The following is a 23,559-nucleotide window of genomic DNA, read 5'->3' as shown; positions in this document are numbered from 1 at the left end:
TTTGCTGTGACTTTAATTTTGACGGGTAGGACGGCCGAAAGTTTCTTCTCGATGCGATGGGTGGCTTCTTCTTGACTTGTTAATCACAGGTCGTATATTTACGGGCATGTACTTATTACAGGACAACTTATGTCGGAATGATATTGCACAGAGCTATATAGATGGAATTCGACTCTTGTCGCGAAACATAGGTCGTGTAAAATAAGCTCACGGAGAGCTGCGCGTCCGAGCGGTAGCGATCCGACGTTCGATCGGACACAGTTTTTACCAAGTCTCGTCGCATTCATCTCACCTTCGCCCGGTAGGTCCCCTATAAATACCAGAAACGCGCGTTTGCCCCGAAGGCGTTCTCGGCCGAGGACGGAGCAACCGTAAAGGACCTGGAACGCTAATTTATAGCTGACCGCCGCAATACCGGTAATCTAATTAGTTTAATGACCAAAAAATATTTCCCGACTCTTTCTTAATCCGAGACAGGTAGCGCCGACCACTCGTCTAGACGCGGCGGCGAATGAGTCAAGGCTTATCCATGAAAGAGAGTTTGATTATTAAATCTCTAAAGGTAAAGACGCAATTAGTGCTGATTTTACTCACACACGATATTTTTTTTTTTTTTAAGAGAAAAACTGGCCGCACGGGAAAACGGTTGAAAGGACGGTGCATTAGCCGAGTCCAAGTTTTCGTTTCCGCGCGCTCGCGTGTCCGAAATTCCGCGTCGACACACGAAACCAGATGCGTCATCGCGAAACGGACAATTACGACGCAACCGATAAAGGTGACCACTTCCTCGAACCCTCCAATCATATTGTCGTCGTGTATCGTTGACTCGTCAAACGCGTCGGCTGATACAATACGCGCCACCGCGAGAGCATAGCCGTCGGTAAGAAAGCACCGGATGTGCGCGAAAGTTCCTCTTCCTTACTCTCGACGAAAAAGCATGCGCTCTCGATTCGATCAATCGAGACGTCGTTGTTCTCCCGAAAAGAAACGAGCACACACATACGCGCGTTGTAATTATCGCTGAGGGGGAAGAAAAAGTAGGAGGAGGCTCAAATCTGCAGGAGAATCGCGACGCCGGCCAACGTCCACTTGGTGGGTTTGTCGCGGGTCTTCAGGTTGAACGTCCAGATATAGGTGGGACCGCGCGTTCGAGTTCGGTACAACGGGCACTCGTACACGTTCTTCGTCTCCTGCTTGTCCTGCGTGATCGCCTTGACGAACACCACCGGCATCAGGGACAGCAGCTCCTTCGGCCGGGAGTCCGCGATGAAGCCGGTCGTCGCGTCCCATCGCGCACCCTCCACGTATAGGCCGTTCACGTAGGCGCCTTCGCGCGGCGCCGCCCTGGCCGAAACTCTCCTTCTTACCGTCTCGCCGGAAAACAATCGATATTTACGCGTCGAAACTCACGTGATTTCCTCCTTCTGCTTCCTGGTTACGTCGCAATGCAAGCACATCTTGTCCAAGGGCCACTCGTTTTTACGGGCGGTCTGCTGCATTATGGCGGTAAGGAAGGACTGCGGATTGAAGAAACCACCCAGCCAGATCGACGATGGCAACTGTGTCGAAGTACAATTTGAGTCGAATTTTTTCAATATTTTTCGTCGTTCGCTTACGTTAAAGTCGGCCGTCCAATTCGACAGCTCGGTGATTCGACTGAGCAAATCCGCGAGCCAGCTGGACAGTCCCAAAGTGGAGGGATAGGCGTATCTGGTCCAAGACGGTGGCACCGACTCAAAGAACAGATGATTCTGCAGATCTTCCATGTCCGCGCTGATCGTGAGCTCGCCCTAGAACCGTATTTCTCGATTGATCGCCTTGCGCGACTTCTTTTGTGGGTGGGATTACCTTCAGACCGAGATCGAGTTCTCCCAGGGATCTTTTCAGTTCGTTGGTCAACGCGTTCATACGCTCGCATTCCTGAAGAGCCACGATGACGAAAGGTGTACGATCTTCCACCTGCGAGTCGCTTACTTTATCATTACCGTTTAACGCTTATCTTAATTCGACAGTTCGGAGTGTTTAACAACCTTGCTCATTAACTCTTGCATATTAAACTGCTCGGGAAGTTTGTCCAACAGATCCTCTATTAGAGCCTTCACCTTGTCCTCTTTCGACAACACGCCGACTGTCGCGTCGACGATGTCCCGCGGTTGCATCTCCCAGATCGTCTTGAACAAATTCTCCGCCGTGCTCGTGAGGAATCCTGCGCGATGGGAGAATTCATTATTCGATTCGCAAGTAAGAGGGATTAAAGCGTGAGAAGGGAACGACTCGCTTTTCCCCCCACGATCGATCGAAGAATTTCACCGATCTCCGCGTTCGGGTGAAGTCCGTATAGCACGGGGCTCTCCGCTGGCAAATAATCCTCCACGTACTGATGATAGCTCGCGTAATCGCCACTGGGTGGCAGCAGAAAACCCGGGGCCAGATACATCTCACCCTCGACCAGTTCCGGCTGGAGATACTCGAGGAGGTACGTCCGACACAGTCTTCGGTCCCAGTCGTCTGTTATGTGACCGCCGTACATGATCTCGCCGAACAAGTAACGTAGATCTTCCCATGGTACCTTGGCGTTGCCCTCGAGATAATTCAACAATACCGACGCACTAATGGTCAAGTCGCCGACATTGAACGGATACGACTGCAAAGATATCATCTTCTCCTTATTGCAATCTATTGGATCACATTTCTCTTTGCATATTTACATTGGCTCGGTAGGTGACGGGCTCTTTAAGATCGCGGCTGTCGATTTTTCATTGTATGTTCAATGACGGGGCTATTCTCCGGACAAACGCACATTTCATCCTCATTAATCCTTCGCGAATATTCGTTTATTATCCTCTCGCGAAATTAAAAATATCACAACAGCCGTTTTCTTATCCGCGTTATCTTACGAGTCGAATCGTTCGAACAGTCAGATTCATGGGTAGATTTATACCGACCCTGTTCCATCCTTGCGCCCCGAATTTTCTGCGCTCGGCTATGGCGGCGTGGTAATAGCAAAGGGCGAAGAGAATAGCTTTGAACTCGGTCTCTTTGCCGCAGGCCTCCAGCGTGTCTTGGCTAAAGTTATCCAGTGCTTTGTGGATATTGGCGCGCATACCCGTCGGCGGTTCGTTGGTGATTTTTATGGCCGATTCCAGTATACCCTGGTATCAATCGCATCGATATATCGGTCGAGCGCCAAATTTGCCGAGAACGTATTTTCGGAAAATAACGCGACGTTTCTTTTTCTCCAGATAGTGAATTCCCGCACATTCGTTGGATAAAGCGAAGGAGGTCGTGTCGTAATAAATCGTGCGTGAGTGAACGAACAATGCGTCACTTTCCGAGCGCGTGTCGGAGCGTTTTTAATACCTGCGGTATTATCGACTCGTGAGGGTCGGGACTCGGTTCCGCGCTAATGTAGAGACGATAATCTTCGTGCGGCTTCTCCGAAAGCTGTTCCATCTTCTTCTCGAGATTCGGCAACCACTTTCTCACCAGATGAACGTTCTGGAGTATAACCCAGTGACCGTTGTGCGCCGAGATGTCCATCGTCTCCTCCGCGACGGGCTCCTGACCTTGTCCCAACGATACATTGTGGAAATTTTGCGCGTCGAACGTGAAGCCGAGCCGCTTGCCGAGTTTCTCCACGTCCTACGGGCGTTCATTCTTTATCGTTTTCCAAATTACTTGATTTCTTTCGAAAGCGATATATTTGAGTTGCATCACACGTACCTTCAAAGGATCGACTCCCGGAGATAGAATAAAAAATACCGGCGTGTTCGCGCACATATCTTGGAACGTTTTCTCGAAGGGTTCCGCTCGGAACTGTATAAATTTGTTGCCCAGCTTCTCTTCCACGAAGCATCTGCGTCGTTGGAACGCATTAATGTCGAGAGGTAAAAATTCGAGCTCCGGATATTACGACAAATTACCGTATAGCATAGACCATTCGATCCAGTCTCACGCATCTCATTATGCACAATCTCTGGAAGGCCGTTTTATTTTTCCAATCTTGAGGAAATTTCTCCCTCTCCGGCGTTTCCGACTCGACAAACTTCTTCCATCTTCTCGCGGCACCGTCCATGTCGCGATCCAGATTGTGGAAATTTTCCATACCGCTCAGATACTTGACGCCACCCCAGCCAACGTTACTGAGAAAGTCCACTGGACTCGTTAGATCCGGCAAGTAAGGGAATCGCAGGAGAAAGTCCACTTCGACTTGCTCTATCTCCTCCGTTTGCAATAGGATCTGTAAACCGTAACGTTCGTCCGCCTTACTATACACACACGGTCGACCAAGGTTACCTCTTCCGACGCGTACTTTAAGATTAGATAGCGCGGAAGGATTTGAGTACCTGAAGAGTCAGCTGGCACAAAAATATGAGCTTGTCGCTCTCGAACAGTCCTCGGCTGGTGTACGTAAAAACCAAATACGTGACGCTGTCGATCAAACTGGCGACGCGTTTACCAAGGATGTCCGCCGGCTCCGCAAATTTAATGGCGTTCTGGAAGACCACGCTGAACGCCTTCAGAGAAAATTGGTACAGCATGTTGATCTTGTTGAGATCGTTAAGGATGAAGTATAGGAGGCTGGCCCTGGACGCCACGGGCCGGTAGGACTCCCGCGCCTCGTCTATCCTCGTAGCGGTAACCTTCGCCTCGATCGCCTTTCCCTCGATCTCGCTGGCCGTCTTCTTCGTAGTCTCGAGGTTCACTACGAGGGCGACGTCGCTCAGTATGTCGGGACCCGCCGACGACAACCTTGATAAAAAAACAAAAGGAATACGCTCGAGCGAGACAATCGCTTCTATTCTTAACGTTTGAAGGATAGCACGACCGGTTCAACCCGTTACGCACCTGTGCAACAGATCGTCCTCCAACGCCTTCAGCGTGATCTTGAACGTGTTCTGCTGGGTCGTGAGCTCGGCTTTGGTCGCTTCCAAATCCGGACGCTCCGCTTTCACGACGGCGCCTAATAGCTGCTCCTCTAAACCGTCTTTCGTAACCGTAAAATTGATGAGCGTAGTTTGAGCTTGCATCTCCGGCTTGTAATGGGGATTCGCCAGTTTCGTTTGCAGGATGAGATGGAATCGCGGGTCGTAATACACCTCTTTGTCTCCTACCTTGATGGCCCTTGGTAAATCGCAAGGTCAATTTTCCTAGCTGGATAAATCCTGGTTGAGAGAGAGAGAGAGAGAGAGAGAGAGAAATACCTTCCCCTCTTGATCAAAACTCGAGCCAGGATCGGCTCTAAAACAGCGTCGACCGTCTCCACGATGCTCTCCAGCAGCACCACTCGGCCATTCACGATGCCGTGTTCGATTCTGTCGAGATAATTCTTGTCAGTCAAGCGCAGCACCATCAGATCGTCCGCGTATTTGTTCTTGATCCACCTGATCCCTTGCAACTGCGGGTCGATCAACAGCGGCCATCTGGAGGAGTTGCTGAGTATCGTGGCGTTTTCCGTGGACATTCTGTCCGTGGGTAAACCTGCGCGCGTCACGCTATATTTAATACTCGCGTTTCCTCGCGTCCGGTGAGCGCCTCTCACCGTCGTTATTCCACTGGGCGATTTTCGCGTCGTCGGTCATTAAAGACAGCGGATCCAAGTCGGGTGTGCGCGGTATCGGCACTTGCAGCTTGTCGAGGAACGGTAACCAATGTAAATTCATGAGATCCACTCTATATTTCCTCGTGAAGCATCCCATGTAAGAAATAAACGCCGTGACGAGCAGCACGTTACCCGGCAGAGTAATTCCGGACTTCTTCAATCTGGTTTTCATCGTAAACGTGTTTAGGAATCCTCCGTCGGGTAAAGCGCGGGAATCGTTATTATATCTCAGCGAAACAAGTGTTTTTTTTTTCTTTAAGCAGGATATCGTACACTTGCACGGTCTCGGCCCAGCGAATGTTCTCGGACGCGAGGCCGTTTACCAATCGATTCGCCAGATTGATGGTAAACGCGGTCGCTTCCGCTTCGTCCTGACACTTTTGCTTCGCTGCCAGAGCCACGCTCATCTTCTCGTCCAACACGTCCAGCACCTTTTGAAGCTCCTGAACGAGATAATATATCGCGCGATAATTAGTCCAGCGACACACAAGGTAGAAGCCTTACCGTCAAACGACTTCTCAAGGAATTCAATTTGTCCATGGCCGTCCTCAGCTCGAAGTTCGCCTGAGCGAGCGCCGCTCTCAGAGGTTTCACGCTCTCGTTGATGTAATGGAACACCATGATGTTTTTCACCCAGCTGCAGAGCCCCGCCGCCGCTTGCGATTTCGAGTAGACGAACTCCGGGTCGAACTCTGCGATTCGCCGCGCCGCACTCTGTGAGTCGAGAATTTCAACGGCGCGCGCGTTTTTACCTTTGTCGGTGATGTAAGGCTGAATCGCCTTCACGACATCCGGATGTATGTTCTCTTTGTCGTAATTGCGCAACTGCGTTAGAAATCCGTCGATTGATCCCATTACCACTCTGCAAGCCTTCCAGCTCCTGTCCTTCGGCACTTTACCCTTCGGCGAGAACAGGACGAGCACGGCCTCGGCGACTTTCGCCACCGCTTCCGGCGGGGTCCCGAACGATTTCAGTTCCGTCAAGTTGTTCTGCGAGCGAAACGAGGATCGTTCTCGAGATTTCAACATTTTACGCGATATCCATGTTCACCTTGTTCAGGGTATCGAGCGCTGCTTCGGCCTGTCTCACCGCCGGCTCGGCGCGGACCAGGTCTTCGTCGCAACGCCTTTGATTCTCCGACACGGTCTCCTTTATCTCCGCCACCCTCGCTTCCTCCTCGGACACTGAACATTTCCTCGTTATTCCCTCGCCTGTTATCACCTCCGCTCTCTAATCTTACCGATAGTTTTCTCCGCCTCCGCTTTCGCGTTTTCCGCTCGCACTTCGACCAATATTTTGTCGGCTATCTCGTTCTTCTTCTTCAATTCGATCTCCTGAGCGGCCAGCACGATCTTCAGCTCGTCGACCTAAATAGAATAGTTTGGAGAAACTCGCGAGAGACTGAGGGGAAGACGAGCTACCTGAACGGAACAAGACTCGAGCTTGATCAATCCATCAGTGAGACGCGAGATCATCGCTGTCAGGTCGTGAGTCTTCTCCGTCAGCAGCTTCGAGTACAAAGAGATCTGCTCGAGGAACGACTTCGGCGTCGTGTAGTTGTATCTCCTCTCGTTTCGCAGATATATCTCGGACGTGTGGTTCACGCTCGTGTGAACGTACGACATGAAAAGCGACGCGGACATCCGGTATTCAGCCGGTAGCTCCTCCAGCTCCTGCGAGCAAAAGGACGATCGTTCGTGTGCGATACAATATGTAAATATATTCAGTACCTCGAGGAACGTCGCCGACACGGATTCCAGAGCCTCCTGTGGCCAGTCCTGAAACCAGTCGATCGCGGTGCAATTTACTATCGCGGGGAACTGCCTGGCTCTTTTCCGTAGAGTCGCCCCGACCGGCGAGAAGCACAGGACGCATCTTAATTGCGTTCGCACGCGCTCGATGAAGAATTTCCAGCAGTTCTCCTTGGTGTCGATCGCGCCGGTTTGCTTCACCTGAAGCATCTTCAAATTAATTCTTCTCAAAAACACACATTCGTCCCGTCTCACCTCGTTGCGCACGGCGTCGACGATGCCGTCCGCATCTTCGTCGGTGAATAATTCCGCAATCTCCCCGGACGCCAGCATATCGTTCACCACGACCAAGAACTTTTCCTCGGCTACTTGAGAATCGCTCATTAAGAAGGTAACACCGATATCCTTGACACCGGCCTTCAGATACAACACGGCCAAGTCGGCTCTCAGTTCGTTCAGCGAGTAATCTTTGCGCAGCTGTACTTGAAACACCTGTGCGTCTTTGCTGAAGTAATGGGTTCGTGCGAAATTGACACGCTTGCTTACCTCCAACGAGGAAACGAAGGAGGCTAGGCGAGATAAGGACTGCTTGCCGCTACCACCTACGCCCACCAGAAGCGCGTTGCCTCTCGGTGCCTCCAATATTCTGTTGATACGACACACGTGATGCACCGCGTCCTCGAACAATACCAGATTCATCGCGGACACCTGCGTAACAACAGCGCGCTCGGTGACGCTCGTTTACGTACAACGATGCTCATTTACCAGCTCGTTGTAATTGCGCAGAGCGTCGTCCAGTGATTTCACAAGTTGCGTCCAGTCTTTAACAGGCGCGTATTTCGGCTCGCCGATCCCATCCGCGAAGTGGCAGTATATCAATGGCTGCTTCAGTTCATTTTCGTCCAGTTCCTGAACGCGTCGATCGAACGAAAAAGAATGAGAAAAGTGGTAAAAAAATGATTTTATAAATAACGTACAGGTATATTCTTGCGAAGCGCCTCGAGCAACAGTCGATCGAACATTCTCTGATCCTCAAAGTTCACCAATTTGTCGCGATATACCCGCGTCGCTTCGTGAGCGTAAAGTCTGACTATGTTACTCGGAAGTGGCAGGACGTCGCCGTGGGCGAACAGCATTCCCTGCGTGTGAGAAATATGAAAAATCGCTCCTTCTCTCTCGTTGAGAGTCTTACTTGGAATATATTGGTCAAGTCGCGCAAGTTGAAGATGTAATGGAACTTGATGACCGTCGGTAGGAAGGTCGCGGATATCTTGTCGTGGAGGTACAACGCGGCGTTTATCAAGGGAACCGCGAATTTTTGTACCGCCGGATTAAACTTGGTTCGCGGGTCCGTCACGTGCTGTTCCAGGATCTGACTGTATATCGTCGTGAGCGCCTCGGCTTGCGGGAAGCTGACAAATCGATTTCGCGATGTATAGAATGAAGGAAATCTCTTCTCTTTCGTTCGAATACCTGACTGCGAATACGGCAAAGTGTCTCTGTAAACGCGGATCTATGGTGAAACTTCCCACGGTCGGGTTCATGCAAGATACGTATTGCGTATTGTGAATCTCCTTCAGCGTCAGCTTCGTTCGGTCGTACCTATATCGGAACGTATAAATCCACCGCATTTACGTAAAATCGAACGAATCTATTACCAGTGATTATAATCGATATGTTGCCTGATGAGAGTGTGAGGCTGCACGGTGCCGTAAGTATCCACTTCCGGCATATTCATGTCGTCTATGAAATATATGAGAAGTTTTGTGCCCGGTGGCCCGTAATTACGTCCCGCCTTCTTCTCCAAATGTTTTTCCAGCATCTTCTGCAACGTATCTTTTCGAACGACCAATATGATCTTTCATTAGACGACATGCGATGTCGCGTTTATTATTTGCGCACCATACCACGGCTCCTCGAATTCACAAATTTGTCGAGTTACAACGACGAATTACACGCGTTAATAAATAAGCCAAATTTTCGCTTTTCACGACTGCAAAAATCATTTTCGTTCCTAATCTATACTTACCCGACGTAGTGTAGAAATTGAAAGGGACGTTCGCGACATTGTAAGTGTCTGGCAAATTCGTCAATTTGTCCGCCATGATGACGCTTTTTCCGCAGCCCGCTCCGCCCACCAACATCACCGGGACACGCTTCTTCACCAACAAATCCAGGAAAAAGCGCAGACGCGTTGTCTCCCCGGTTGGCACCAAAGCTGACTGCATTAAACGTTTATCTTTCGTTTGATTTCTTCCGTTACTACTTATTTTCTCCGCAATTTCTCTTTGTCATTTCGATGTTTGCAAACCTGAAGCGGAATATCCGAGTCCAGCGCGAAGAGGGCAACTTTTTCGGTCCAGGGTACCAACTTTTTTGTCTCCGGTTCTATAAAGTAATTGAATACGTTGCCACCCGCTGGAAACTTGACGGTTTTGAACTCGTTCTGCCACCACTTGCTGAATTCGTTTCGCCAATCTATCAACTGATCTCGAAACATTGCGGAACCAAACGCCCAGATGCAGGCGAATGCAAAATACAATTCGTACCTGAAACGTGAACGCTCGGCTTTTATCGACTTTCAAGCACTCTCGCAGAAGAATCTCATTCATTACCATTCCTTCGGACACTCCGGCGGCACGTTCTCTTTGGTTAAAAAACAGTCGAGCAAATGACAAAGCGTTTCTATGTGACATATTTCCGGTAGAGGAGTGATCTTCTTGAACTTGAATTTTGTCACTTCCAGCAGAGGTGGTACGTACTTTTCGAAGAGAATCGACAGATTAGCGCGTTCAGAATGATCTCTCGTTTCTATCCAACTGGTTACGAATCTGCGGGGAAAAAGTTCTCAGCAAAATTGTTGCTCGCAAATAACGGATATTTATCCCGATTAGTTTGAGAAAAATGAAATTTCCTCACGGACTCCAGCCCAAATCCTGCGGATTGATGTACAAAATCCCCGCTCTGGAGACTGTCGCCGGCGTGGCCGTCCTGAAATAAAGAAGATGAGCGCGCGCGCAATATGTGGATCGGGCGTGCGAACGAAAGATCACCGTAAGTTGGAAACTTCGAACAGAAGACGCATGTGTTTCGTCAAGGCGATTCTCTCGTTACTCGCCAACGTGAGGACTTTGTTGTCATCCATGACCGTGTTGAGCGACTCGATCCACATCGGGTCTATGTCACCGTCGAACACGATCCACTTCGGGCCGTCGCCGGCCATGTTGGCCTGCTCCCTCATTAACATGGAGAACAACCTGCAAAAGTAGCAATAAGAATAGAAAGTTGTACGTGCGAGCGAGCGTTGAAAATTGACGGGTGCGCGCGCTGTCTACGAACCCGTCTTTCCATTCCCTCGTTGCCGGATTAATGACGCCAAATAACTCGTCGTTGGTCACCGCCTTTGGGTTCAGATCGTTGTAGTACGGCTTGCGTTTTTGGCTCGAATACGTTCTGTTAAGCGTTTTCCAGACTTCGGTCTTACCGGTCCCGGCGAGGCCGACGATAAAGACCGAGTGTCGAACGTGAAATAACTCTTCCAATTGTACCACCTGGAGAAAGCTTTCTCTTACGATCGTCAATTCAAGGCGAGCGTGCCTTTCATACCTTCAGAATGAATCCATCTTCTGGCTGCATCTTCAAGTCTAGAGCCGCGAGTTTGACCGTCTGTTCGAATTCCAGGTATCTTCTTCGCGGCACGTCCAACGCGGGAAATAGATCTCCTGGAAGAAAATGCTTTAACTTTACAAGCAAGAGAACGCGGAAACTCTCCTCACCTATCAATCCCATGAACACGGGAACATCATCGGTCACGATTTTCGGCGTGTTGAAATCTCTCAGAGCTCTCATCAGGACCTGGTCCTCCGGTCGTTCCTTATCATCGCGTTTCAACTTTCCAGCGACGACCAGGACGGACTTGATGGCCCTCAAGCCCCAGTCGTAATGGTCCTGCTTGGACAACAGTTCTCGGCACAACGTGTACAGAGCGATAAACTTTCTCGCCAATAATCTAGCCTCTTGGAAGCCCTCGGCCACCAGCATGATCTCGCAAATTAATTCAAAGTCAGGCACCACCATAGCGCAGGGCCTGTCAAGTTATTCGAACGTTCATTGCTTTGCTTCGACGGGGTTAAACGCGTTAAATCTTTACCGGAATAGCGTCTTCAAGTTCTCAGGTAATTCCGTTCTACCGGCGTAACCGGGATTCATCGTAATGAATATGCCGACTGTGTGCACGATATCGAGCTCCGCGCCGAAGAACAGGAATGTTTTCTTTCGGCTCTTCACCCCATCCAGAATGTATTTCACTTGCACGGCCACGACCGACAGCACCTCGACGGAAATCCTGTTGAATTCGTCGAAGCAACCCCACGCACCGGTTTGCGCCAGTCCCTTGTATATGTTGCCGCACGACTGTGTGAGAATAATAAATCGAGGGAAAAGGCTCTTTTCCGGGCCACGAGGGACAAACAAAATGTACCTTGTAATCCATTTGCTCGGAGCAGTTGAATACGTAAACCATTTGTCCGAGGGTTCTGCCGAGATCCTTGGTCGTCTCGGTTTTCCCCGTTCCGGCGGGCCCGGCCGGTGCTCCGCCCATTATCAGATGCAACGATTGCGTCAGCGTAATGTAGCATCTGTCCGTCAGCGGCGTAATTACCAGCCGTGGCACATTGCCCAAGTACTCGTGAGCGTACACGAAAGACGCGTCGCAAATGTTGGCGACGCAATCTTCCGATTTATCGTCCCACCTACGAGGCGAAACGATTTGTTTGTTTTTTTTTCTTTTTTTCTCGTTTATCGCGCCTGTCACAACCTGTGCCTCAACTGCGACTGCCACTGGAAGCTGGACGAGCTCTCCGCTCGGATGGATATTAATTTGCCGACCACGTCGCGCGCGTGCACGTCGATGGTGCAAATGGTCATGATCTTCCGCCGGTCGTTCTCGTCGAGCTCGCCGCGCAAAATCGCGATCAGCGTGTTCAGCTGGCCGATCTGCTTCTTCTGGTAATCTTTGAGCGCATTCTCGAATCCCTCCTCGAGCCGTGCGAACGCCATGTTCACCTCGGTGGTCCACCAGATCTGGGTGCCACACAGAGCCGGCTGCGCCTCGTGATCCAGGATCCAGAGCTCGCGGGGCTTCTCGTCGTACGAGGCGACCGCCTGGCCGAAATGATGTCGCACGGTTCTTCGCATCGCGTCGGTAACGCGATTCAACCAGATCTCAACCTGGCGTCAACAACGATAGACGTGACTGAAATTTCGACACACACACACACACACACACACACCTTTCCGCTGCAGTCGCACGTCCCGTATATGGCCATTTCCTCGCCGTCCTTCGCGATCATCCCGTTCGCGTGCTTCGTCGCTTTTCCTCCTTCCATTTTCCACGTGAGACTCGCCAACGAGTCGTACAACTTGGGCAAGTGCTTGCAGACCATCTCCGGATTGTTCCCTGTTGTTGTTGCGATTCGACCGATCATTGTCGCGGGGAGAAGGAGAGGGGGAGAAGATGTGTTTACCGTTGCTCAGTATGTTGAGTAGATCCGCGGACGAGATAAAGTAGAAGCGCGGGTAGGCCAGTCTCTTTGTCTCCAGGTAATCGGACAGCGCCTTCTCGCAGATGCTCAATTGCCTGTCCAACTCCTCCAGGCGATCCAGCAGTCTCGGCTTGTTCGTCGACTTCACTACGTTCAAGTTAATCGACACTTCTCTCAAGAGATCCTTCAATGCGGGGAAAGAACCGTGTTTAATCCGGAGTATGTATTCGTTGCAGTCGAAGTAATCTACACCTTGAAATCCTTGTCTATCTTCTCGAAGCGCCTCGTCTCTTCCGGCAATTGACTCCTTATATCCTCCGAACCGATGAAGATACTCTCCAAGTACATCCAAGCGCGTTGCACGTGAAACCAGGCGTTGATCGCGGCGTCCGCGTTACTGAGCTTCTGTTGCCAATCGGTCACTTCGCCGAGGAAGTAGGCTACATATCTCGAGTCCAGCATACTTTGCAGTTGCACCTGCACCATCACGGAGATTCGTCTCTTTTCTCCGCTTCGAAAGATCGAATAACGTTTACCTGATTCTCCTCCAGCGTCTCGATCGTTTCTTCGTCTATTTTCAGGACGTTCAGCTTGGTGCGCTCGTGCACCTCCTTGCCGAACTCGAGAGTGTCCCACGTGTTGTGAAGCTCCTTGAGAACCTTCTCCATGTTCATTTCTTTAACCGCCCTGTCCACCGTTTCTTTCACCTCTTCCTCGTATTTGTGAAGCTCCAATTTCAACAAGTCCTCCAAGGTGGTCTTGTCGTCCATCGTGAATTTTACCTGTAGCGTTAATCAACGGTTAGAGTCGTACGAAGCGAACACACGAAGTTAGCAATTTACGCACTCGAGTTTCGGCCATGAGCTGTTGCCAGTGTCTGTCTCTGATGGCGGGATTTTGCAGTTCCGAAACTGCCCTTAATGACGACATCATGTTCCGCACTTGCTCTTCCATGTGTATGTACAAGTCCCAAGTTCGCGCCTCCTTGTCCAATTCTGAGATGATACGACTTTTTCTCTCCGGTCGGCATCTAAGAACCGAACGCTAGCCGACGAGATACTTACGCCTCAATTCCCGAATCAATCTTTTACATTCTTGATCCATCCCTTCGACGTCTATCTTATTCCAGTACGTCGTCTTCCACTCGTCCAGATTCGACGTTACGATATTCACGTAATCCCACAGATTTTTCAAAAGCCTCAGCTCTTTTCTGCCGAGCTTGATTTGTTTAAACTCCGGCACCTGTTGCTCGAATATATTCGCTTGATCATGCAACTCGCACAATTTCTTCTCGAACTCTACGATATCTTTGTTGATGTCGTCCAATTTCTCGTACACGTTAGTGCAATCGAAGCTAGGTAATCGAAATAAATTAAGATGCAAGACAGACTAGGAATTATTCCGTTGATTTGCCAAAATTGCTGATTCGACAACAAAGAAAGACGCGTAAACATACACTGAGAAATAAGTATAATTCGTAGCTAGATTTTTCTTCTCGGTGCAGCCTACCTGAACACGACGTTCTCGCGAAATTCCGCCAGATACTTCTGCTGCTGGAAATCGTAATAATTGAGACGCTTCTTCAGCAGCTCGATCTGACGCGCCATCAGGGGATTCACGATCTGCTTCACCTGCGCCGCCCACTTCTTAACCGTCGCCCATTGCTCCGGCAATTCCGCCAGCCAGACATACGTTTCCTCGTCGAATTGAACTTGGTACTGCCTGAGAAGATCTATAGTCGCCTGTGCGATCGTTATCTCGTGAGTGAGCGGCTGATTGTCGCGAAAGTTTCCGACGATTATTCTTACGTCGGTCGGTTTATTATATCAATTATTACGAATAAGAGAAAGGACGCGACTACCACCTTGATAGGCTCCCACATGTCGTCAATTTGGTACTGTCGATCTCGAACCTCCTTCAGATAATATATGGTATCTAGCAAGTCCTCGTAATCGTCCGCTGCGACCGGTTGCATAAATTTCTTCAGAGCTTTCGTCAGAAATTCGTTGAGATTTCCGAGTCTGTGCGATACGTGTTGTTCGTTGAGACGTTGAGATTAAAATCGCGAGGAAAAAGGATTAACATACTCGCTGTTGACACGATCGATGAGATACGTCTTGAAAGTATTGGTCCACTTGCAGATTATGTTCAGCAGAGCTTGCTTGAATGCTCTCATATCTAATCGCAACCAACGTAGGAAGACCGTTTCGTTCTCGAGCGCGTTGCATTTTCCATAAAGTTCCACAAAGTAGTCGATCTCTCTCTTGAAGTCGCACAATTGCGGCTTTCTCTCTCTCAGGTGTTCCGAGTCTTCAGCCACCATGGCCTTTTCTTTGTCCGTGAGAGCACGGCCGAATCGTAAGAACAAATTCAAATATTCCTGTTTGTCGTCCAGCCATAGCCAGGCAAATTTGTCAAAAGTCTGAAATTCGGGAGACATCACATTGGTTCATCGCGTAGAACAATTTATGCGATGAAACGATCATGGAGTTCTCACAATGATGTATTCCTGTGCTTGCACCAGACCCAGCTTGATTCGATTACACGTCTCCTCGAGCATGAAAACGATACCTTCTTCTTCCGCTAAGTCGTGCTATCGCGAAGCGTTATACGATTATTATAGTATTACACGGCGAGTCGAAAGTCGGTGTACGTCCAATTTTCGACTCGTTTACGTACGTGTTCGACAAAAGATTCGCGCGCGCCTTTTACCGAGCACCCGGTATACGGGGACGTACGCCGTAATGCTCCGTCGCGACGTCCGGATTCACGCGCGGCATCAACGTCCCCATTCTCATCATGTCGAGCAACAGACTCTCGAAGAACGCGTAGAAGCCTTCGGGATCGTCCGGGTCTACCGCAGGATGGAAGAGGATGTTCGGTGGTTGGAGCGACAATTGAATCTCGAAAAGAGGCGACACGTTGCTCTCCGGATCGGTCTCGTCGAGCAGGTAACATATGCTGGAGACGTTTCATCGTTTCTTTTCCGCCGGTATTACGATATCGATAATCGATCAAGTTGCATATACCTGCTGGAAACGGCTTGGATCAGAGCTTTCGAGATCGAATCGTCGACGTAGGCGAGGTAGGGCCTCCACTTGATCTGAGCGACTTGCTCGCTCGTTAACAACGATATTTCGGTATCATCTTTGCCGACTCTCTCCTTCTCTTCCTCGATCCTACAACGATAACGTACGGATGTAAACACACGGCTGACTCGAAGGCTGAAAACGATCCGTACCTCGATTTCTCCGCCAGTGGCCGTTTCTCCGCGTTGTCTTGCTCCTCGAGTATCTCGAGCGTCACTGTGTGAACATGTATGCGAACATAGTATGCTGCGAAAAAGCAGACGAATATATTTTACCTTCGTCCAGCTCGTCTCCCTCGTACATCGAGTCGGGCAGCAGATCGAACAACAGTTTGTAATTTTCGTTCAAAACTCGACTCAACTCCCTGACGGCTTGCAAGATCTTGTCGTATCGCTTTTGAAAGGCTTCGTCGCGTTCAGCCACAGCGAGCAGATTCTCGTCCTTGAGATCCTTACGCTGCAGTATCGGCGACAGCGCCCACGAGTAAATCATTCGCATCAATGCGGCGATGTTCCCTTGAGCGCGAAAGATTCGCGAGTGTAACTTCCGCACCAACGCCAGCAAATTGCCGATGTATTCCGGCACCTCTGCTCAAACGCGAGTCCAACTTTTATTATCTGTCGACGTTCATGTATCGCGCTACTTTACCCGGAGAGCTCCAATCGTAGGTCTCCTGGCCGACGCGAATCAACTCGTCCACCTTTTCGATCTCTCGCCTCACCAGCTCAAACTCCACGGACGAAGTATAAGTTCTGATCCAGTTGTACCTGCCGTGTGAAGAGTACAAACGCGTGAAGAGAGATACAGGCCGCGCCGAGACAGGCTCGCTCACCGTTGCACAATCGAGCTGAGATTGTAGGTACTCTCGAAGAAGTACTGCGTTTTATAATAGAGCTGAATCGCTTCCTCGGGCAGATCTGTCCTCTTCATGATAATCATGTAACGCGTCTCGCGCAAGATCGCCGTCAGCTCCGGGTCGAAGTTTACATCGAGCAGCTGGTTGTCGCGTATCGTTAACAGGCTCTTCGACAAATGAGTGTTGCTGGTGTCGGGCACTTTATCCGCCCAGTTTGTGAATATCTCGTGCTCCATCGCGTCCAGGAGCGACTTGAGACAAAAGTATGCGCTCGTTTTTCGAAGTTACGTTTATAGGAAAACAAGTGTAGAAAATCATTGACAAAATGACGAGCTAGCGTGTACACTGGATTTCACTACGGTTTGAACAATGATGAGAAAAACAATTTTCAAGGATACACAGTTAAAAAATGGTCAGGCTAGAGGAAATTCATCGAATAAATATTTCTATATCGAGATGAAAGAAAATCGATCGACTCGAGTTGGTTCTGCGGAATGTGTTACCTGCAGCTGATCGTACTTGGGCTTGATGTCGCGCGCTATTTTGAGATTTACCAAAGGATGATCCAGCAATTTCACGCTTTGCATCGGATAATCGATCCGTTGTCGCAACTGCCTCAACATACATAACGCACTTGCGACAGGTGGAAAGTGTCCTCTCTCGATTTCGTCGTGATCTTTAAAGGCGCCGTCGAATATGACCTGGAAAGATCAAAGGTAGCGAAAAAAGTCCATCGCTGATCGTACTGAACGCTACTTTAGTGTGCGAGCGTTTTAATTTTTTTCGCAACCGATTATTCGTACGACAGTTGATATTCCGGGGATGAAGAAACTTCACCGTCGTACTTTAATATCGTCGAAACGTTCGTGAATTCTTTGCAGCAGTTTCTCGTAGTTGTGCCACAATTGCGCCATGACGATCGGCCGATTGCCCATCGAGCCTATAATCCACATCAATTTGAACATAATCTCCGTGTTATGGCACTCGGAGAACGCCCGATCGAATATACTAGCCAGTTCTCTGTCAAACTCCTCCATCTACGACGAGCAACGACGAGTATAGAAACAGCTGGATCGGGGGTGTCGGGGGTATACCTTCGCTAAAAAGGAAGTAACATGATCGGTGAATCGCGTGTCTTCCGCCGCTAAAATGTCGTACTCAAGCTCTGCGAATTCATTGTAAATCCTGACAAATTTCTCATGGATATCGTAGATCCTCGAACACAACGTTCTTCCTTTCAGTCCCGCGAGTTCCATCCTCTCCAATTTGAAATACTCTCGCGCCGTCTCGAACAATATCTGTACGGGGGAAATCCCCTCGCTCTTACGTCTCGTGCGAGATAAAACAGCGGGGGAAAGCTGGAAAAGTTCACAGACCTTTATCTCTCCCAGACGTTTCTGAAAGTCTGTTATTCCTCCGAATATCAACTCGTCGTGAAAGTTCCATAGGATTGGCTCGCTCGGCGGCTTGAAGTAAGTGTCCAGTTTAGTCCGAAAAGTTTCAAACATTTCCACATAGTATGTCAGAACGTTGATGACGTGCTCCAGACGCGTCAGACTGTCTCCAACGTCATCCGCGAACAGGGTATTCTGATCCAAGTATTTCGCGGCCTGCAAAGCCGCTGGTCAGCTGGTAGCCGTAGGACAATTTGATCGTTCGAATTGTACCTCGCTTATCAGCAGATTCGATATCTCGACCAATAGCGTGATGATTCGCGTAGAGGTGCAGTAATACTTCGAATTCGACCACAACAGGCACACGCAATGCAGCAACGGCTTCAGCTTCATCTGTATATCTTTGAATCCGGTATTTTTTATGTCCTCGAAATGCGGCTCCAAGGCTTTGAGATAAGAGCACACGTCGCGCGCCTCAATCACCGCTAAAATCCACGGATTCGTCGAAGGGACGGAAAGGAGGGGATTTTCAGTTTTACAGAACAATTGAGATTGAATTGTGTCGTGTTACTAACCGGCGATAACGTTCCTCAGGAGAGTCTTGAAACACGCCGAGTAAGGACTCTTGGTCAGCTCCAAAATAGACGCCATTTTTTTCACTCGGGGATCCCTCATCTGGTTGTAAATGGATTCGACGTTTACGAGCCGCTGACGCCAAAACTCGATTTCTGAAAGTTACGAATGTTCTCTCCTCCTCTAGTTTTGATCGGAAAAAGAGATTCGAGGGAATACCCGCGCTCGGTTGCGGATGTTTATCGATCAGGAAGACGCGCGTGCTCTCCTCGTGAAGCGTGTCACCGATCTGCGTGCACCATTTCATCACGATCGCCTCTATGTCTCTTCTTAAGCGAATATCGACCTCGGTCCCGCCGCTTTGTTGCGTCTTCAGTTCCTCATCGAATATTCGCTCGACGCCCATCGGCATCGGTAGCAACGTTTGTCCCGTCATCTTACCCCTGAGCTGGAATCACCGCGACGTTTTCCCCAAATCTCACAAGAAAGTGGAAATATAATTTATGCAAGCCGAGTACAGGTTGTAAGCGAAATTATTATTGCGTTTATCACACTGAAGAGGTGTCTGATAAGTTTGTTTTTATCGGCCTGCATAAATTATATATATGTTTCTTTGCGGATCGAAATGTTGTACCTGACATATTACACCGCGGAGGTTGTAGACGTGCTTCTTCACGTCCTCGCCGACCACGCACGGCCAACCTTTATGATTCTTCGGATTCGATAGTATCGGTACGTAAGCCTAGCCACGGAACATAACGGTCAATTCCTTGCCATGGGTAAGAAGCAAACGATAATCGCTACCTCCTCGACCAAAACCGACAATTCCTCGATAGGTTTCGGTGCCATATCGCCTGGCATAACGACATCCCTGTAATTTTCCCTGGTAATCTCGACGGGACGCCTCTTTACGAAATACGACGTCTTCGTCCGTGCTGCCACCGGTATCTCGAGAAACGGTATCAACGCACCGGCCGGACTGAATTGTATCGTCAGAATCATTTCCTCCGGTGTGTCCAGGAATCTCACGATCGTCTCCTAAACGCGTTTGTATTTGAAAATACACGATCCGTGTTAATTCGCTCGGATAACGAAAATTGATTAGTTTCTCGGAAACAAATTATAATTATGTGGTATGCTCGTGTGAACAAACTACATACAATTACAGAATCGCATCGCTCTAGTGAACAAATTGTTTTTTTTTTCAAGCATTCACGTTTGAACGAATCGATCGAAGAAAAGCGAGATCGCACCTTGAATTCCTCGTTCGTTAACATCTTGAGCCATTTGTCGGCTTTAATTTTTCTCGAGAGCACCAAATATCTGTAAATGTATTCGAGCCGTTCGTCGTCCTCTTCTCTCTTATCGGCCATTTTTATTTTAACAAATATAACAGTGTTCACGTGAGGGAAATGTCTCGTTATTCAATTGAACGAATTGAACGGCGGGAAAGTCAACGACGGAATGAGAAAATCACGGAATGTTCACGACATATTAGAGAGGAGGGTGGGATAGGTAGAAAAGTATAAAATACGCTTCTTCCGCGCAATGACTAGATTGTCGCGACGATCCCGAAAGTGTCTACCTCGGCCAGACCTGCCTCTCGATCCACTCGAGATAGGAATACACCGCCGTATAAACGCCCGGTACGGGTCCCCCGCAGGTCTGGCCGAACGCAGTGATTCCCACGACGCTGTGACTCGGCCCGGCCAGCATGAGCAAAGGCCCGCCGCTGTCTCCTTGGCAGGCGTCCGCCCTTCTCGTCTCGTTCGTGTCCAGCGCACACAGCATACTCTCGTCCAGGCCACGAGGCAATTTGTTGAAGTCGTTGAACGATTTGGCGCACGACTCCCTGTCGACTAAACTGCAAACGCCAACAAGTGTGTGAAAACGATGACGAGAAAGAAGACTCGGGCGTTACCTGAGTCCCGGCGTCTTCATCAGCTTGTTACTCGGGCCCTCGTCGAAATTGGTAATTCCCCATCCGATGACGATGAACGACACGTTCGCCGACATGTCCATGCTGGTCAGGGATTTCGTTTGTATACAAATCGGCTTGACGTTATTCCCCATGCGCACGGGCGCCCGTAGTTTCAAGATAGCCACATCGTGGTAATTGGCGCTGCGCTTGTACCACGGGTGCGGTATCACGTCGCTTACGGGGATTCGTTGCGCGTTGTCGCTCCTCAGGTCCTCGCTGCCGATCCGCACCTGTGTGGCCAAACGAGATCTCATCCCCGCTCCTCGTCTCGATTTTGACTCCGACCTTGAACCCGAGACCTACCTCGATCGGTACTTTCTCCTGTACGTTACTCACGCAGTGAGCGGCGGTGAGTACGTGTTCGGAGGATATCAGCGTGCCGCCGCAGCTGTACCTCACGTCTCCCGGATTGTCGTCGTCGTCCCGATCTTGGTTCTCATAGCCCAGGGCGACTATGTACGGGAATTCTCCTTGTCCGGCTGGCGTGCCACTCCATATGTGGAATTGCACATCCTCCAGTCGTAGCTTGTCGTTATTCGTCCCGATGTCGTTCTCGTACTGACGGCACGCTGAAAATCGCACGTCTTCTGGCATATTCGTTGGGAACGACCGATTATTACATCACCGCGCGCGTCTTCATCTCGCCGTTCGTTTATTTAAACGAATTCTGGGAAACGATTTGCGCGTAATTTCTGCGTCTTAACGACATACATTAAAGCGCGATAAACGATGACCTCCCGATGCGATTCGTATACCAATAATAATGATGATGGTAAAAATAACGACAAAAGGCCTCTCTCTTTCGTATCCCGGACACGGCGGCGAAGATAAATGCCGCGATCGGAAATCACGGAGGCGAAACCTGTTCTCGAGTAAAGATAGAATGTTGTTAATCGACTGCGAATTCGTAGATGCGCGGAATGCCGATCGAATCTCGGAAAGATGCTACGAAACTACGGCGACTCGTATGATCGCCTTATTAATTTTCCTGTTTTGAAAGGAAGGAAGGAAACACCGTCATACCTATTTCCGCCGGCCGAAGTCTTTCGTTCCTATCAGCAATGTCGTATGGACAGCAGACGATTTCTATACGATCCACGAAACCGCAACGTCCTGCCGAGTCCGAGGACCTCTTACCCTCCAACACCTCCCGCAGTCTGGACGGACAATCGGGTATTTTCTTGCATATGCCCTTATCGCCATTTTCCAGCTTGCACTGACTGCCTTCTGCACCAAGTAGATTCGAATTTACACGTTGCGTCAACATTGGGATCGATGAGGTGAGGAAAAGTCCGGTGTGGGTCGTTGAAACTATAATCGGGGCATCCCGCACTTTTAGTCGCGCGTTAACGAGTCCGCCTGACTAGCTATAAATTTCTTTCCCCGTACGGGGGATTACTCCCGAGATAACGCGCGTCAGTTCTTGCCGCGAAATTCTCTACGATTGATTTAGGAGGACAAATATGTCTATACGTGACGTAGAAAGAAAAAATTTGAATTTGTCAAAATATAGCCGCTCACGAGAGATGTCCGGTGATATGCAAAAATTCCCGTTGCGTCAGACATCCCTACCGAGGGATTTCCTTATCGTCATGAAGAAAGCGACGCGCGCGTAGGCGCACGCAATCGCGCTTAGCGTGAGATCGGCCGATCGATAATGTAACGCTGGAAAATTACGGACGACTTTCGTCGATCTTTCGCTTCCGAGAGTTAATTATGCGCGCAAAGAAACCGCGTCATTCGCGGTTGCTTTTCGGTATTCTCTCCCTCATAATTGTGAAAGAGAACGTTCTATTTCGATATTGTCTCTCTGTCCTTATCGTGTTATCGGGTGAATCACCGAACGGTGCTAATGTACACATCGGAAATGTGAAAATAAATTGACGTTAACTGCGATAACAAGCAAACATTATTTTACTCGATAATACTCGTAACTTTGACGCGTAACAACGCGCGACGTCAATTTTTTTTCGCCGTACTTTTATACGCGTATAATGCAAATATCAAATTGATCTGACCTATTGATCTTAAAATGCCCGAGTTGCTTTCGTGATACTTCACACAGTTGTCAACACTAACACGGCGAAAGAAAAATTCTTCTCCTTCGGAAAAATATTCGAGAAATAATAAAAACGTAATAATTTTATATAATTTCACATCACTATCGATTTAATATATTAACGTGTCGTACCATAAAGTTCCTCGTACACCGGGTAACTGTGCGTAGAAAGCCTGAGTAAGAGGACGAACAAGACCGTGGATAAACCGAAGCCCATCTCGACCGATCGATGATTTATCCACTCACTTTAAAAAAGCAAAAAGCACATATATATGCACATCGTATTTCGTATATTGAGGAAAAACGATTAGTCGGAAGAAGAGTAACCGATTTGAAACTCGGAGCGAGAAGTTTTCAGTTACATCTTATACGAATCCCGTCCGAGTTGAAAGAAACCGATCTTGAGCTTCGATTGAGACATTTATTGTATAATACTTACAATTGGATCGGTCGCTCTTATCCAAAGGACAACGGTGCAACGGTGAGAATAGTCGACGCGACGGACGATTCAGCTGATCCGTAGCCGATTCGAAACCCGACTGACGAGTTGACGCGACAGTGTCTCGGGGTATAGTCATCGCGGCAAAAATAAGAGGAAACTCCGCCACCCGCACGACGGTAGTTTCGATGACGGTACAGCGCGCGCGATTACGCGACGTTTCGTGCGACCGAAACATTCGTTCGAAGTGGGAGGCGTATATACGATAGCG

At 49.2% G+C, this 23,559-nt stretch overlaps 1 protein-coding gene across 1 annotated transcript; it reads right to left on the bottom strand.

Moving 5' to 3' along the window:
- On the bottom strand, positions 1-23,542 carry LOC106742542 (dynein beta chain, ciliary-like). The gene is made up of 69 exons (XM_014615594.1): positions 23,289-23,542; positions 22,982-23,094; positions 21,814-22,017; positions 21,094-21,359; positions 20,731-21,020; positions 20,406-20,673; positions 19,614-19,847; positions 19,444-19,551; positions 19,029-19,257; positions 18,812-18,964; positions 18,510-18,721; positions 18,219-18,452; positions 17,937-18,140; positions 17,688-17,879; positions 17,346-17,543; positions 16,819-17,093; positions 16,635-16,753; positions 16,262-16,573; positions 16,139-16,202; positions 15,927-16,076; positions 15,636-15,858; positions 15,395-15,490; positions 14,985-15,319; positions 14,762-14,918; positions 14,407-14,639; positions 13,962-14,251; positions 13,744-13,892; positions 13,434-13,679; positions 13,150-13,374; positions 12,880-13,081; positions 12,646-12,812; positions 12,195-12,583; positions 11,835-12,105; positions 11,505-11,767; positions 11,131-11,441; positions 10,961-11,076; positions 10,694-10,905; positions 10,429-10,611; positions 10,274-10,345; positions 9,970-10,185; positions 9,666-9,903; positions 9,384-9,576; positions 9,013-9,190; positions 8,828-8,956; positions 8,498-8,766; positions 8,332-8,444; positions 8,120-8,263; positions 7,901-8,062; positions 7,610-7,846; positions 7,025-7,555; positions 6,844-6,970; positions 6,654-6,787; positions 6,355-6,592; positions 6,107-6,294; positions 5,876-6,045; positions 5,590-5,763; positions 5,205-5,465; positions 4,849-5,124; positions 4,347-4,752; positions 3,924-4,240; positions 3,724-3,856; positions 3,361-3,642; positions 2,946-3,152; positions 2,311-2,644; positions 2,031-2,206; positions 1,849-1,959; positions 1,617-1,790; positions 1,411-1,559; positions 1-1,344 (listed from the first exon to the last, which is right to left on the bottom strand). The coding sequence occupies exons 2-69, from the start codon at positions 23,064-23,066 to the stop codon at positions 1,050-1,052; spliced, it is 14,499 nt and encodes a 4,832-aa protein (XP_014471080.1). The 5' UTR covers positions 23,067-23,094; positions 23,289-23,542; the 3' UTR covers positions 1-1,049.
- Between the last annotated feature and the right edge of the window lie 17 nt (positions 23,543-23,559).

The sequence above is a fragment of the Dinoponera quadriceps genome, unplaced genomic scaffold, assembly GCF_001313825.1.
Source record: "Dinoponera quadriceps isolate SergipeBrazil2010 unplaced genomic scaffold, ASM131382v1 scaffold113, whole genome shotgun sequence".
Lineage (NCBI taxonomy): Eukaryota > Metazoa > Arthropoda > Insecta > Hymenoptera > Formicidae > Dinoponera > Dinoponera quadriceps.
This window is presented reverse-complemented; position numbering and strand designations above follow the sequence as displayed.

Coding starts and splice junctions, on each gene's coding strand:
- LOC106742542 (XM_014615594.1), bottom strand. CDS start 23,066: ATGGGCTTCGGTTTATCCACGGTCTTGTTCGTCCTCTTACTCAGGCTT. Junction 19,258..19,443: donor TCCGCGGTGTAATATGTCAG/GTACAACATTTC, acceptor CGGTGATTCCAG/CTCAGGGGTAAGATGACGGG. Junction 6,295..6,354: donor GCCTTACATCACCGACAAAG/GTAAAAACGCGC, acceptor GGCGAATCGCAG/AGTTCGACCCGGAGTTCGTC.